The sequence below is a fragment of the Parasteatoda tepidariorum genome, chromosome 12, assembly GCF_982258835.1.
Source record: "Parasteatoda tepidariorum strain Cologne lab strain chromosome 12, Ptep-v5.0, whole genome shotgun sequence".
Classification (NCBI taxonomy): Eukaryota; Metazoa; Arthropoda; class Arachnida; order Araneae; family Theridiidae; genus Parasteatoda; species Parasteatoda tepidariorum.
The window spans coordinates 16,522,808-16,537,120 of NC_141766.1; the positions used below are offsets into that span (position 1 = coordinate 16,522,808).

The following is a 14,313-nucleotide window of genomic DNA, read 5'->3' on the forward strand; positions in this document are numbered from 1 at the left end:
AATATTGAATGCCCTTTTAAGAACGAAAAAAAGTGGCACCATAAATGTATTAGATTCATTTTGCCAACACAAGTAAGAATATAATATATTAATAATAGATCTGTAGACAAGCTTTTTTAAGCGTAAAGAGGTAGAAAAAAAAAACATAAAAGGGATAATGTGCTTTATCACTTTTTTCATATTGGTGTTTTTCTTATATAGACAACGTTATAAGGCTGAGCAAAATAGTACTGAAATTAAAGATATCACAAGCAAACATCGGCGTTTTTTACCGATGAGCTTTGGTAATGATTTTTGTAAAATCAACAATAAAACGTGGTTTTATAATATGTGATAAATTTTGGTGAATGTGTTGAAATTTCATAATACTGTAAAGTATGGCATAAAAACCACTTATTCGGTAAATTTTACTTTTCAGTACTGCATATTTAATATGTGTAGTAATAAAAAGAATAATTTTTAAAATCAGAATTTCCAGTAAACTGTCACTATATGAAGGGAGAAAATTACCAAATGAATATTTAAATACCATGTAATGTGGTTTTTATTATCAGAATTGTGTTTTTTTCAATTCTTTTTAAACCAGAACTGTCATTATCATACAGTACGGTAATTTCATCAGAATTTCTTTCTCCGTGTATAAAGCAATTCTAAAACACAGAACTTATTGATTTGCGCAATTTAAAGACATTGAAATATCTTTGAAGCAACTTATTCTATGCTGATTAGGATAAAAATTGACATTTAATGATCGGATTTTCTGTATGGCTACTGAATATGTGTATAAAGCAATTTTAAAAGATATAACTTATTATTGATTTGTGTAGTTTAAAGACATTGAAATACTTTTGAAGCAACTTATTCTATACTGATTAGGACAAAAGCAGACATTTAATGATTGGGTTTGCTGTATGACTACTAAATATGTGTATTAATAAATTTTAAAAGACATTACTTATTATTGATTCGTGTAATTTAAAGATATTGAAATATTTTTGAAGCAACTTATTCTACACTGATTTGGACAAAAGCAGACATTTAATGATCGGGCTTTCTGTATGACGACTAAATATGTGTATTAATCAATTTTAAAAGACATTACTTATTATTGATTTGTATAATTTAAAGACATTGAAATATTTTTGAAGCAACTTATTCTACACTGATTAGGACAAAAGCAGACATTTAATGATTGGGTTTGCTGTATGACGACTAAATATGTGTATTAATCAATTTTAAAACACATTACTTATTATTGATTTGTGTAATTTAAAGAGATTGAAATATCTTTGAAGCAACTTATTCTGTACTGATTGGAATAAAAATAGACATTTATAACTACTAAATATGTATATGGAAATTGTTAAATGAAATATTTCAAATAAAATATTTCTTACCTTTAAATCCTCTTAAATTATCGATGAAAACATTTGGCTTATTGTCATCCAACATCATTGTAACTTTCATTTCTTTTGCAGAACATGTCACGTCGTAAGTCACTGTAAAAGAAAATGGCGTCAAAAACATTGATTTTTTGGTATTGAGATCACGTTCATAAATTTCTAAAAGTTAAAAAAAAAGCATTATATTTTGTGATGCGTGATCAATACAAAAGCAAACTTTCTATCACTACACATACATTATTATTTTTTAAAGCTAGAAATGGAGTTATTTGCAGAGACAGTCTATTTAAGTTTGAAGCTTTCTGAACTAAATGTGAATACTTGAGTGGAAGTTGGGGATAAATCACAAAAAAGAAAACATGAAAATATATAAAAGCGGAAGCAAATTTGGGCTTATGCGAAGTAAATAAATTCTTATTTTAACTATCATTTTACTCTTAAAATTTATATCGGAAGATTATCAAACCAAAGCTATAAATTTTTTTAATTGCACACATTATCGAAAAACTAAAGGACAATTTGCCAAAAATTTTGAATTTTTTTTCATGGCTCAAATATAAAAAAAATAAGTTGAGTTATTCAAATGATCTACAGGGGTTGAACAAAATAATAAAAACATTTTGATACTAACACAACTTTTGATATTCTTAAAAAAATACTTAGAGAATCAGTTTATAATTTAAAATCAGTTTATAAACGCTATATACTTTTTAATTACGCATATTTTAGAAAAACTAAAAAGAAGCAAGGAAAATTTGCCAAAAATTTTGAATCTCTAAAGGCCCAAACATAAAAAAAAACAGGCTGAGTTATTTAACTGGTCTACAGGAGTTGAACAAAAAAATACAAACACTTCCATGCCAACACAAGTTTTTATATTCCTCAAAAAATACTTAGAGAATCAGCTTATGAATTAAGAAGTGTTTGTATCGTGCGATTTCTCATACATATCAATGAAGCTTACAATTTGAGGTTTGAGGGACTGACAATAAATACAAACGAAAAAAAATGTCTTTGAACACCCTATGCCAAAAAATGTAGTAATAGACTTGTAACTTAAAACTAATATTTTGGTTACTATTTTCAATAATTGAACAAAATTTCGTAAGCCTAGCTTAAACATTAATAGAGATATGGACATTTTTGCAAAAATTTTTTTTTCTGTCTTATATTTTTTGCGCTGTAACTTTGAAAATATTCAATACAATTAAACGAAGCTTTCGGATCAATTTGAAATTGATTGCAAGATATTGCATTAAAATTTGAGAAAAATTTCTTGAAAATTGCGCAAGATATGAGTAATTAAGGTAGTTCTTTTATACTGCGAATGCGCGGAAAAAATATAAAAATTTTTTCTTAAATTTGTTGTGAATCGTATTTGGCAAGTAGAAATTCTCTAAAGAAAAGTCTTGTTCTTTTCTGTATTTTGCTCAAAATTTTAGTAAGATTCTTGGTAAAAAAAAATATCGGCGCTTTGTTTTCTTTAACGCTAATATTGGCCACTTTCTCTCTGTTTTTGCTTCCTCATGCACCCAGCTATCTTAGAGCAACTCAGTTTCCATGAAAACGGTTGCAATGCGGTCTATCTGCCTTTCTCTCCAGTGTCAACTTGAGGTGAAACGAAGTATAATACAAAGAGTCCGATTTGAATATTTTAAAATTTTAAAAAGTTTCAAGCAATTTTCTCACTTTTTAAAAGAAAGCTCAAAATTATAAGGGTTTTTCCACAAATATCATTTTGTATTATTAACCATGATTTTTTTTTAAAAAAATGACGCCGGCATTGTTGGGGATCATCCCCATAAAAGTATATTCTCTTCCGCATTGGAAGTAATATTTGAAATGCTTTTAAAATTTTGAATTCTTTTCTTAAATTTTCTTCCACGTGTTTTATTTCCTGATGCAATCACACTTTGTTATCCGGACCATTGTTATATATTTGTAATAAATCTTGTTTAATGGAAAAAAATAGTATTTGAGGAAAACCCCTTATCATGTTGATATTTTTTATCGTTTGCTTTATACTGTGCTATTTTTTCTCAAATAAAACATTATTTTAAAATTGTTACAAGTTTTTTCCACCTTTTTTAATCTACTTTAGCCATTTTAAAAAACATCCCTTTTTTCTAAAATGACAAAGAGTGGATAACTAAGTGATTTATTATTCTTTGTATTTATTTTGAAAAAATTTAGTCGCTCGTGAGCACCAATTATAAATATAAATTTCGTTATATTGATCTGATATCAGGCATTTATGAATTTCTAAAACTTCTCATGGAAATTATCCTTTTTCTCACTTTTTTTTCGAAAGCAATGTTCTTTTTTTAAACTCTCAAATGTTGAATTTACGATCAGAGGCTTCGTATTTATTATCAGTGTATATGCCAATTCGATTATTAATATAATATTATTGTATGTTATTAGTTCAAAAACCTCAATTTCGTTGTTTCGTGACTTCAGTCTTACAAACAATTATCATAAAGAATACTTTTATTATTATCTTGCGAAATTAAATCAGAAAAGGAAAATGAACAATAATTAGAATGTCAAGTCTCTGAAATGTGAGTTACTTATTGTATCATCCAACATAATACATGTAATTATATTCAAACAAATCAAATAATTCTGTCTGCTTTAAGTGAGAACTTTAATATTCCTCATCTAGATCGTATCGTTAGAAACTAAAATGAAGCTCATTTTAATAATTGATTGAACACCATCTGCGGCAGGATTATAAATAATTTCTTGCATATTATAAAGGAAAGTTTACTAGCATAAACACGCGCAATTGCAGTTACTAATAATTTTCATTATGCTAAGTGCAATAAATGAGAATGGTTTCTATAGCTAGTAATTTAGCTTCTAGGCTCTGAGGACATGAATATTACATGAATTAAGTACAATGAAGGAAAGGTTTAATATATAAGAATTCTTCCTATTATGATATAAAATTATATTGTGAAGTATTTTAAATTTCTAAAGAGAAATCGCTATTTCAGCCTTTGAAAAAGGTAGCGCAAAATCTATTTTGAAAAGTACTAATTTACTTTTTAATCCAAATAATTTAAAAACAGAGTTTTTAAAATTTGAGAATATAATTGAAATTTGAAATATAAGATAATGCTTGTGTGAATTGAATATGAAACTAAATAAATAAATCATCAATGAAATCACTAGTTTATGAAACAATCGAGTGCGTCTTACTATTCTCTGCTCCTTTAGAATAATTTAAAGATATGTTTTTTAAAAGTTGAGTTTAAAATTGAAGTTCGAAGTATAAGAAAGTGTTTTAGTTAATTGACTTTATAACTAAATAAAAAAAATTAATTAATAATAGAATTTTTTTTAGAAAATGGAACAAAATTTGGGTACAGTGAAAGTTTTTGAGAATTAGTACTGTAGATCTTGAGGTAAAGTACAGTGGGCAAAAAATAAATGAATAAATAAACAAAAATATATCCCCTTAAAAAACTTTTGTTCTAATAATTAGGTTTTCACAAGTTAAATGTCATTCTTAATAGTTCAAACAGAGACCTTAATTATGCTAATTAAATAGCGCTAACTCTTAATTAAGCTACTGAATAGACACAAAAACGTATTTTCTCTAACTAAACACACATTTTTCAATGGATTTTGATTTTTGATCATGAAAATAAGAACAATCTGGAGAGTGTGGTCGCTATAGTTTTGACAGAGCAGCCGTACCCAATACTCCATACAAGAGTTTTCTTGTCTTTTGGATTGGATTCAAAATTACAAGGTTACGGAGTAAATATTAGTTGCCGTAAACCCAAAAAACTGGGTCAGCTGTTCAACGATGATTATAGAATAAAATTTAATGAAAAAAAACTTTTTTAGGCCAGAAAATTTTGCCGGTTGTTCAACGGCGGTTATAAAATAACTTTTATAGAGCAGTGGTGTGTCAGGGGATAGAACGTTCGTCTTCCAAAGAGGTGAATCTGGTTCGAATCCCAGCGATACGAATTCTGCCCCCGGCTCGCACCGACCACAGTGCTGACGTAAAATATACTCAGCGGTAGACGGATCATGGCTCTTTGCCGCTAGGCTAACCAGGGAGGTTCTCATGGTCTTCCTCGCCATGTAATGCAAATGCTGGTTAGTTTCATAAAAACGTTCTCCACTAAGGCTAATTTTTCCGAATGCTTGATCCAGGAGTTCCCTTGTCTTCTGGATTGGGTTCAGAATTACAAGGCCACGGAGTTGAACATTAGTAGTCGTAAGCCCAAAATCGGATCGGCTGTTCCCCTACGGTTATAAAAGGACTTTTATAAAACGTAAAGTTAACAGAAAATTAAAGTATTTCAGGTAAATGAAAGTATCCTTTATGAAAATCCTTTCATGTTTATAACCGCTGTAACCCTGTTTAGTATCTGTTATAAATAGAATAAGGGAATTAAATTCCAATTTTAGTAATTCCAATTCTCCGATTTTAGTAACATTTAATAAACCATTTTCAAAGCAAGATTAATCGATTTTCTTTTGTAGACTGCATGAAAACTAAATGCTTATGATTTTTACTTACTAAGACTTTACAGTTTGAAACGTGAAGCTTAAATATGTTAGTGCTAACGAAACAAAAACTTTCTTTCGAATAAATATGCTTGTTTTAAGCAGATTTGGATATTTGACCTCAAAATAAGGGATTGTATTGTCCCCAAATAAGTCCCAATTGTTAGATCCCGAAATCAAATAAATAAAATAAAATAACTGAGATATTCGTCCGTTTTCCTGACTTAACTATTGGAATCACATATTTCAGATTAAGAATACTTCTCATAATTTGAGAATCAAAAATTCGAATTTCAGAGAAAGGGTCTGATTTCATAGCTTTATTTAAGAGACTTTTAATAACGCAATTTAACAAATGTGAAATTATAATTGTTTCTCTTATTATAAATTTTTGAATAAATATTTTAATCGGCTAATTTTTCATGAGATCAAATGAAGCATATTCTTGCCAATTTTCGAAAATCTAATAGAACTCTAATAGAAGAGACTAATTTATTGTTTATTTCTTCTTTTCGTTAAAAACTGTTGATGTAGTTTTAAGTTTGATTCAGCTGTTATGATAAAATAGCAAATATTATAGTTACCAAATCACATTTCTATTGTTTTACCATACATTCAAAAAACATTTGGAGTTGGAACATTGATTAGAAGAAATAATTTCTTTATATTAAATACAAATAGAAGCAAACCTCAAATGTTCATTAAACTCTAAAGGAGAGTTTTAAGTTATTGTTTGAAATTTCTTTTGCTTTGTAACTGTCAACAAAATTTAAGGTTTGTTTAAGCTGTTATTCACTGATAATAAAAAACAACAACATATTATTGATTGCTGCTATCAATATTATACTTCTGTTACTCAACTGACATAGATGTGTTTGAAAATATTTGGAGCACGAATATTGATGTCTATATTCATTCTAAATTCCTGAAGAAATATTTACTTTATGTAAAACACGAATAAAAACAATATTCCAAAGTCTATTGAACTTTGAAATAGACATTTGATACATATTTTGAATTTTCTTTTCTTTAAAGTTTTACTTTAAAGAAGGTATCAAAGGCACTCGGATAGAAATGTACTTCTTAGAATGTTTGACAGATAGAATTAAATAATAAGAAAGACTTTTGTATTGAAATGTTGCAAACAGATGTCGAAAAAATATGCCATATCTTTTTGAAGAGTCCTTCATTCTAGTTTTTTTTCTTGAAATGTTTTCTAAACTTCTGTAGCAATTGAAAAGTTGAAAAAAGTTTTTGAGAAAGGAGATAAGCTCAGGTATTTCAAAATTCAAACGATTTAAAGGAAGCATTGCTATAGAGAAAAATGATACATGCAAACCATATTTCAAACTTTTTAAATAATTCATTTAAAGTAAGGTAAATCTAAATATAAGTAAGAATTTTGGAATATTATATTGTTTACCTTTTTAATACATGACAAAGGAAAAACACTATATTTAGTTTTTTTTCTTCATAAAACTATTCGCTTTATTTCATTTTTGTCAAATCCATTAAATTGTTTCTTGTATAAAATTTAGATAGTTTGGTTTTATCACTTAGCCAAAACTTTTGGAAATAAATTTTGTTTATTTTCAAACAAACTTTGAAAATTGAAAATTTTCAGAACAATAGTTTTGTAATTTACTGAGAAAAACAAAATGAGAAAGGCATAAAGCATAAAACTATAGTTGCCAGTTAAGATTAAAAAATATTTCTTAAACAGAATAGAAAATTCATCAATCTTTAATCGCTTAAAAGCACCTGAAGGTGGGCAAACTAATATCGAGACATTATAATATTGTAGACAATTAATTTTTTCTTTCTTTCGAAAAAATATTCCTTTGTGTAGTTTGTATTATAATGATATCACAGAAGCAAAAACTAAAACTAATTTTAAATAGAAAAATTTAGATAATTACAAACCATTGATTGAGAGCTAAAAAGTCAATAAAAAAGATGATAAAGTCGAAATTAAAAGCCTTCATGTTAAGATATCATTTCTGTGACAACTATATAAGCAGCACCTTATACGGAGAAAAATTAATATGATCAAAACAACTGGGATATGGTAAAATTTACCATATACATGGGAACACTAAAAAATTAGGTAATGCTTGCCAAAGCTCTTTAGTAATGATTTCGGTAAAATTAACAATAAAATATGGTTGTATAGGATAAATTTTATAAATGTAGTAAATTTTGGCAATTTAATCATGGTACTTAAGAGTATTGCATAAAAAGTATTTAATCGGATAATTTTATTTTTAAGTTTTGTATTTCCTATTAAATGTGTGGTGACAAGACCTATAAGTTTGGAAACGAGAATTTCCAGTAAACCGTTACCGGAAAGGAAAGTTTACCAAATGAATGGTTTTAATATCATATATTTTGGTTTTAATAACCAGAAATATGTTTTTTACCAGAAGTGTCATTACCTTCAAGGTACTTTTACCAGAATTCTTATTCTCCGTGAAAACGATTTATTGAGATTATTATGGAATACAATTAACTATTTTTTTGCCATTATCATATATGCATAAAAGTCAAATACATGTATGGATTTTTAGAACGCAGCACTCTACAAAAACCTATTAAATAATAAACATAACCAGGGAAAATTTTCATATATATATATATATATATATATATATATATATATATATATAATACCACGATTCCGGTAATGAAACCAAAATATACGGTATTCAAATCTGGTAATTTTTCCTTTCGTATAGTAAATAATGGAAATTCAGGTTCTCAAAATTATAGCCCTCCTTAACACACATTTAGTAAAAAACGCAAAACTGAAATTTAAATTTAACCGAATTAAATTTCACCGCCATACTCTACGTTATCATGATAAAATTGCTAAATTTGACGTCATATTTTACCAAACACCATGATAATGAAACCATATTTTAAAGTTAATTTTACGAAAAGTCACTACCAAAGCAATTCGGTTAAAATTACCGTTTTTTGTTGTTCTCCAAGAGCCAGAAATGCGGTAAATTTTTCCATATTCTGGTAGCTTTAACCATACTTTTTTACCCTCAGCGCAAATATTTGGGGATTAGGAGGATAATTGTGTTTTGGATCTTTACATTATTTATAAAGTCCTACATATTAAAACAATGTAGAAACAAAATCATAGCAATTCTCATGCTGCGTTGAGGATAACATCTTAACATGTAAATAAATAAATTTTAAATTACCCAGAAGGCGAAAATCGTACGAAGATATATTTGAAACGCCAGAAGGAAGCAAAATTTGCAACAAATATAAAAAACAAAAATTCCTTCTCTAGTAAAAGGAGAGAGGAAATTTTGAAAAGATGATTCCGTATTTTTTATTTGTAGACATTTACAGAAATAGGGTGCTAAGGAGGAGCTGTGCTTCAATAGAATAAAGGAGCTGTCATTTAATTCTATCTTGAGAGTCACATAAAATGTAAGAGGTCATAAGTTTATGTATTGGATGTTACGTTCTTTTCTTTAAACTTCACATTTATGAGTCAGAAAAGAAAATAGGAAAAATAATCATGCGTGACTTTTTAGTGTAAAGAAGAATATGTAATGTTTACATAGATTACTTTGTGAAGGAAAAATGATGAAAATGAAAAAAGGAATCTTTAAGAGATGAAAATTTTATTTAAATAATGGAGTTGATGATACGTTTAGGAAGCGTGTTACTAAGTAGGCACACATACGAAGATATCGAGATTTAGGATTAAAAAAAATGTGGTATTCATACCTTTATTTTTACTTCAGTTGTATTTTGAATAGCAATGTTTTGTCCCTTCCGAACTATTTCTTAAAATAAAAAAATATAAGAGTACATTTAAATTAGTTTAAATAAAATGGTTCCTCCCTAGCCGGGCGGCCTCGCCGTTCCACTAAACGATCTGTAACATGGAGATAGCAGACTCTTATCCCAACGCAACACTGGATATGTTACCTTTAACTAAATAGTGCCATATGAGCCGTGGTGGCTCAGGGGATAGAGCGTCCGCCTTCCAATGAGGTGAACCGGGTTCAAATCCCAGCGATGGTTGGTCGATACGAATTCCGCATCCTGCTTGCACCAACCACAGTGCTGTCGTGAAATATCCTCAGTGGTAGACGGATCATGGGTTAGAGTCTCCTTGCCATCGGGCTAACCGTGGGAGTTCTCGTGGTCATCATCTCCATGTAACGCAAATGCGGGTTAGTTTCATCAAGAGTCTTCCACGAAGGCAAATTTCTCCTAATACTTGATCCTGGATTTCCCTTGTCTTCTGGATTGGGTTCTAAATGACAAGGCTACGGAGTTGAACTTTCGTAGTTTTAAACCCAAAAATTGGGTCGGCTGTTCAGCAACGGTTATAAAATAAAATAAAATTGTGCCATATGCTTCTTAGACGCACTTTGTAATGACACACAAGTCTTCATGTGTAAAAAAATTTTTTTCAATTATATAACATTGAAAAATGAAAATTTTGCTTGCTACCCTAGAATACAAAACTGAGTTTGTCAAATAAAAAAATACTAACTTTTGTTTGTTCAACAAGTTACGCTAAAAACATTTTACGCCACTTGCGTTTATATTGTAAATATGTGTGTGAACATCTAAAAATAATTTATTCGTTTTCATAAAAAGTCCTTCCACCATGGAATATATTTCAAAAGGTGATTGATTTTGACTTTATTTGTGGGTGGAAAATAAATAGTTTGATCAATTAGGAATACTTATCTCAAAATAAATATCATTATACAGAGAACTAATTTAAATTAAACATGTTAAACCAGTTTTTAATTTCTCTTGATTGTTGCCCCTCCTAAATACAAAACTAAATTTGTTGCAGTTCATATATTTATAATAGCAGTTTATTAAGAAAGACGATTTTGTTTGTCAAAATTAAAAATAGCACTAATTTTTCTTCACTAGTTATAAATCTATTTATTTTTATGATTGAAATGTATATTTTCAAGCATAAAAGATGATTGTTAGATTGATTTTATTATATATTGATATTTTAATAGATTTTTATTATTTTAAATTTTACTACTAAATTCCACTGAAAGAATGTCATAAATTGAATTTCTTTATTAATAAAATTGGTCATAATTTGTTATAGCTACATCCTTAAAAGAAATTAGTACACACACGTTTTCATAAAATTATTTAGCTCCATTTTATTCCATGGTTAGCGAACTGTTGAAAAGAACGGAGTAAAATTTTGTATAAATGTCTTAGAAATTATGCGCTTGAGAATAGGAATATTTAGCTGTCAAATTCCAATTTCAAAATTTTCCAATTCTTTTCTATTATAAGCATAGTAAAAGCTAAAAATTGAGTCGGAAGGATATTTTCTGCATTTATGTTTTATTTTCAGCTCTTATATCTGCCTTGCGCAGCAATATTCATGCATTTCAACTCCATTCGAAGTTTTTTATAGTAACGATAACATTTCGATGAATACTCTCCTTGTAACCGTAACCGTGACAGCTATTTAATTATTTATAATCCTTTCAAAAAGCTAATAAAAACTTTTGATTTAGTATATTGACACTACTTTTGTACTTTTAATGATCGTGCGAATCGTGAAGAACGACTATTTCCAATGCGTGGTTTGTTATTGATAAATGCAGACAAAAAACTAAAAACAGAAGGTAATAGACAAGAAAACAATATTGTTATGTTAATTAAAAACAGAAAAGTTTTTTTGACCAAAATGAAATTTGCAAACGAGCTCTTATCATTTTTAAAAGAATTCATCAAAGTTGTTTTTCTTAAAAGCAACTATGAGTCTAATAAAGAAATTTGTATCCATATAAAGAAGAATTTGTAAGCATTTTTATTTTAAATTAAGCTTTATACATTTTAAACTTAGTAAAAATAAAAATCACAACTTAAAAAGAGACTAAATCCAATTTAGTGAAAAGGAAAATAATCAAAATAGAAAAATTAAGCCTATTCTGAAAAAAAAGCAAAGTTTATACTTTATATTAAACGCGTGTGTGCAAAAATTTAATTGAGAAAACAAAAAAGTGTTTACGATTTTAATACAAAAAGGTTTCTGCAATCATGCTCAAATTTAATTAAAATTAATGACCAAAAAATAAACTTTAGAATCTTAAATCAGCATTGACTCATTTAGTAAAGATGAAAAGCAATCTCGTTTTCGGCTTTAAATGGGAATTTAAGTCGCCTCATTGATTTTCATTTGGTATGGACAAGTTCGTGTCTTGCTGCATTTAATCAATAGTCAAGAAGAATCCTAGAAAAACCGGCCTAAGATTTATTTCTAGAAGAACTAAAGGAAAAAAGGTAGATTCTCGTTTCCGATTTCTTTTAATAATTAAAGCACCGAACGTGTCTTGACTCGGAGTTGAAACTTATTGAAATATTTTCTTTCATTTTTATATGTTTCTCGAAACACAAAACTTTGAAGAGAATAAAATGAAAAAAGAATTTGGATATTTTTCAAGTTAATTAGAATTACCTACATTAAGCTGATGTAAAAAGAGAAAAATTTCATTAAAATACTTGTTTTTGCGTTTTAATCTTGTTTGTAAAATGATAAGTTGTTCTTTTCTAACATGGAGCCTGCTTTGGATATTAGCATATCTTAGTATCTCAAATGTTGCATCTACTAAATTTTTCATAAGGAAAATGTTGGATATAAGGAAAATTTTATAACTGAAGGCATTACGAAGTATACCAATTTTTTCTTTGATATAATTGAAATAATAAGCTAATGAAATCGAAACTACAAAAAGGTATTCTTGTATTAAAACTGATAAATAATGTAATAATGATAAGAAATGATAAATAATTTACTGATAAATAAATGATAATACCATAACCAAGAGAAACAGGCAAGTTTTTTACATTCTTATTCCTATCCTTGAGCTGCGAGGGAACTAGCTCTCATAGCATAGAACTGGAGTTCTGGGGTTTGATCCCCTGGTTGAGGGTTGAAGATAACTCAGTTTCATATAGATGGGTACCAGTTTGTCTGGGAAGTAAAGGTGTCCTGTGCGTATCGCTTAACACATTACCTTTAAAACGACGTCAGTCCAACATTGGGGAGCTTTAACCTCCATACCCTTCTAGGCTTTCAGCGAGCTATTGCTGGAGTACTTTACTTAAAATTCTTAATCTTACAGTTTTAATATAAAAATTAAACTTGATAGGAAACTGCCATTTAGAGTATAATCCTCATAAACTTTGAAATGTCCAAAACTCAAAGTAAAGATGTAATAAAATCCAATGGCCGGGATAGCCAGGGTGGCAGAGCGCTGAACTCACGTTTGAGAGAAAGAAAGTTCGAATCCAGCCGGTCGAAGACTCCTCGTGTAGTAAATGGTGACTGGCGCACGTTAAATCTGTCAGGTCACAAAGCCCTCCAACAAATCAATACCTCTGGGGATACTGAATTGGAGTTTGGTCATTCTTTGGTTCACGTCAAAATTACAATCTTACAAACGAATTCTTGGCCATAGATGGCGCCATTAAAAAAAAGAACAATTGAACCCCCTTTGCCTTAATGGCCGACGGCAGCAACAACAATAAAATCCAGTCAAGATTTGGTTTGTGTGCCATTTGCTCGAATAAATGTTGCTGATTAGAAAAATAAAGAAGGAAGAAGCTTTGAGCCAACTGACAGTTTAGGATTATTAAAAATCGAGAATTGTACGAAAATGTTATGTATATATTTATTCGCTTCTTGGCAGTGTATTTTACTATTGAGATGAACAGAATCTGCCGAAATGGTTATACGATTTTACGTCCTGGGCTTATATCTGAAAGATCAAAACCAATAATTCCTTGGAGGAGAAATTTAAACGTCCAATGAATTTCAATCAATGAATTTCACCCACATTTATGCAAGATGATTCTTGTAAATTTTATTATTTGTGAGCGTATGTGCCAGCAAAACTGTAAAAGCAATTTACCCCATGTGCTATTTCATAAATGACCACACACTGTCTATTTTGTGAATCAATAAAGAAATCATAAGTTTTAATTAAAGACTTGTATTTTTAATCAAAACTACTTCTCTCTACTTAAAAAACTACTATAACTACTCACTCAACTAAAAAAACTCAAAACTACTTCTCTCTACTTCTACTTAATACTAACTCTTGCGAGAATTGTAGGACAATCCAGAATATTTTATAAAGTATTTTAATTTCCGAATATTTAGTTATTTTTAATATTTGTTCTTTGATTTAATTACTGTTTTATTTATTGTATGAATGTAATCGTGTTCAATGCATAAATGAAAATTACTCAAAGCTAAAGAATAATAAATAGTCTTCAATACTAATGTTCAAAAGAGCGAGAGAGAGAGAGAGAGAAGGAGAGAGAGTGAAAGAGGGAGAGAGAAGGAGAGAGA

At 28.8% G+C, this 14,313-nt stretch overlaps 1 protein-coding gene across 1 annotated transcript in view; it reads right to left on the bottom strand.

The window, feature by feature from the left end:
• The window catches only part of LOC107438141 (uncharacterized), a 282,012-nt gene that overhangs the window by 74,360 nt on the left and 193,339 nt on the right, over window positions 1-14,313 (bottom strand). The window contains exon 2 of the mRNA XM_016050348.4: window positions 1,398-1,499. Within this exon, the coding sequence (XP_015905834.1) occupies window positions 1,398-1,499 (102 nt within the window). The remainder of the gene's footprint in view (window positions 1-1,397; window positions 1,500-14,313) is intronic.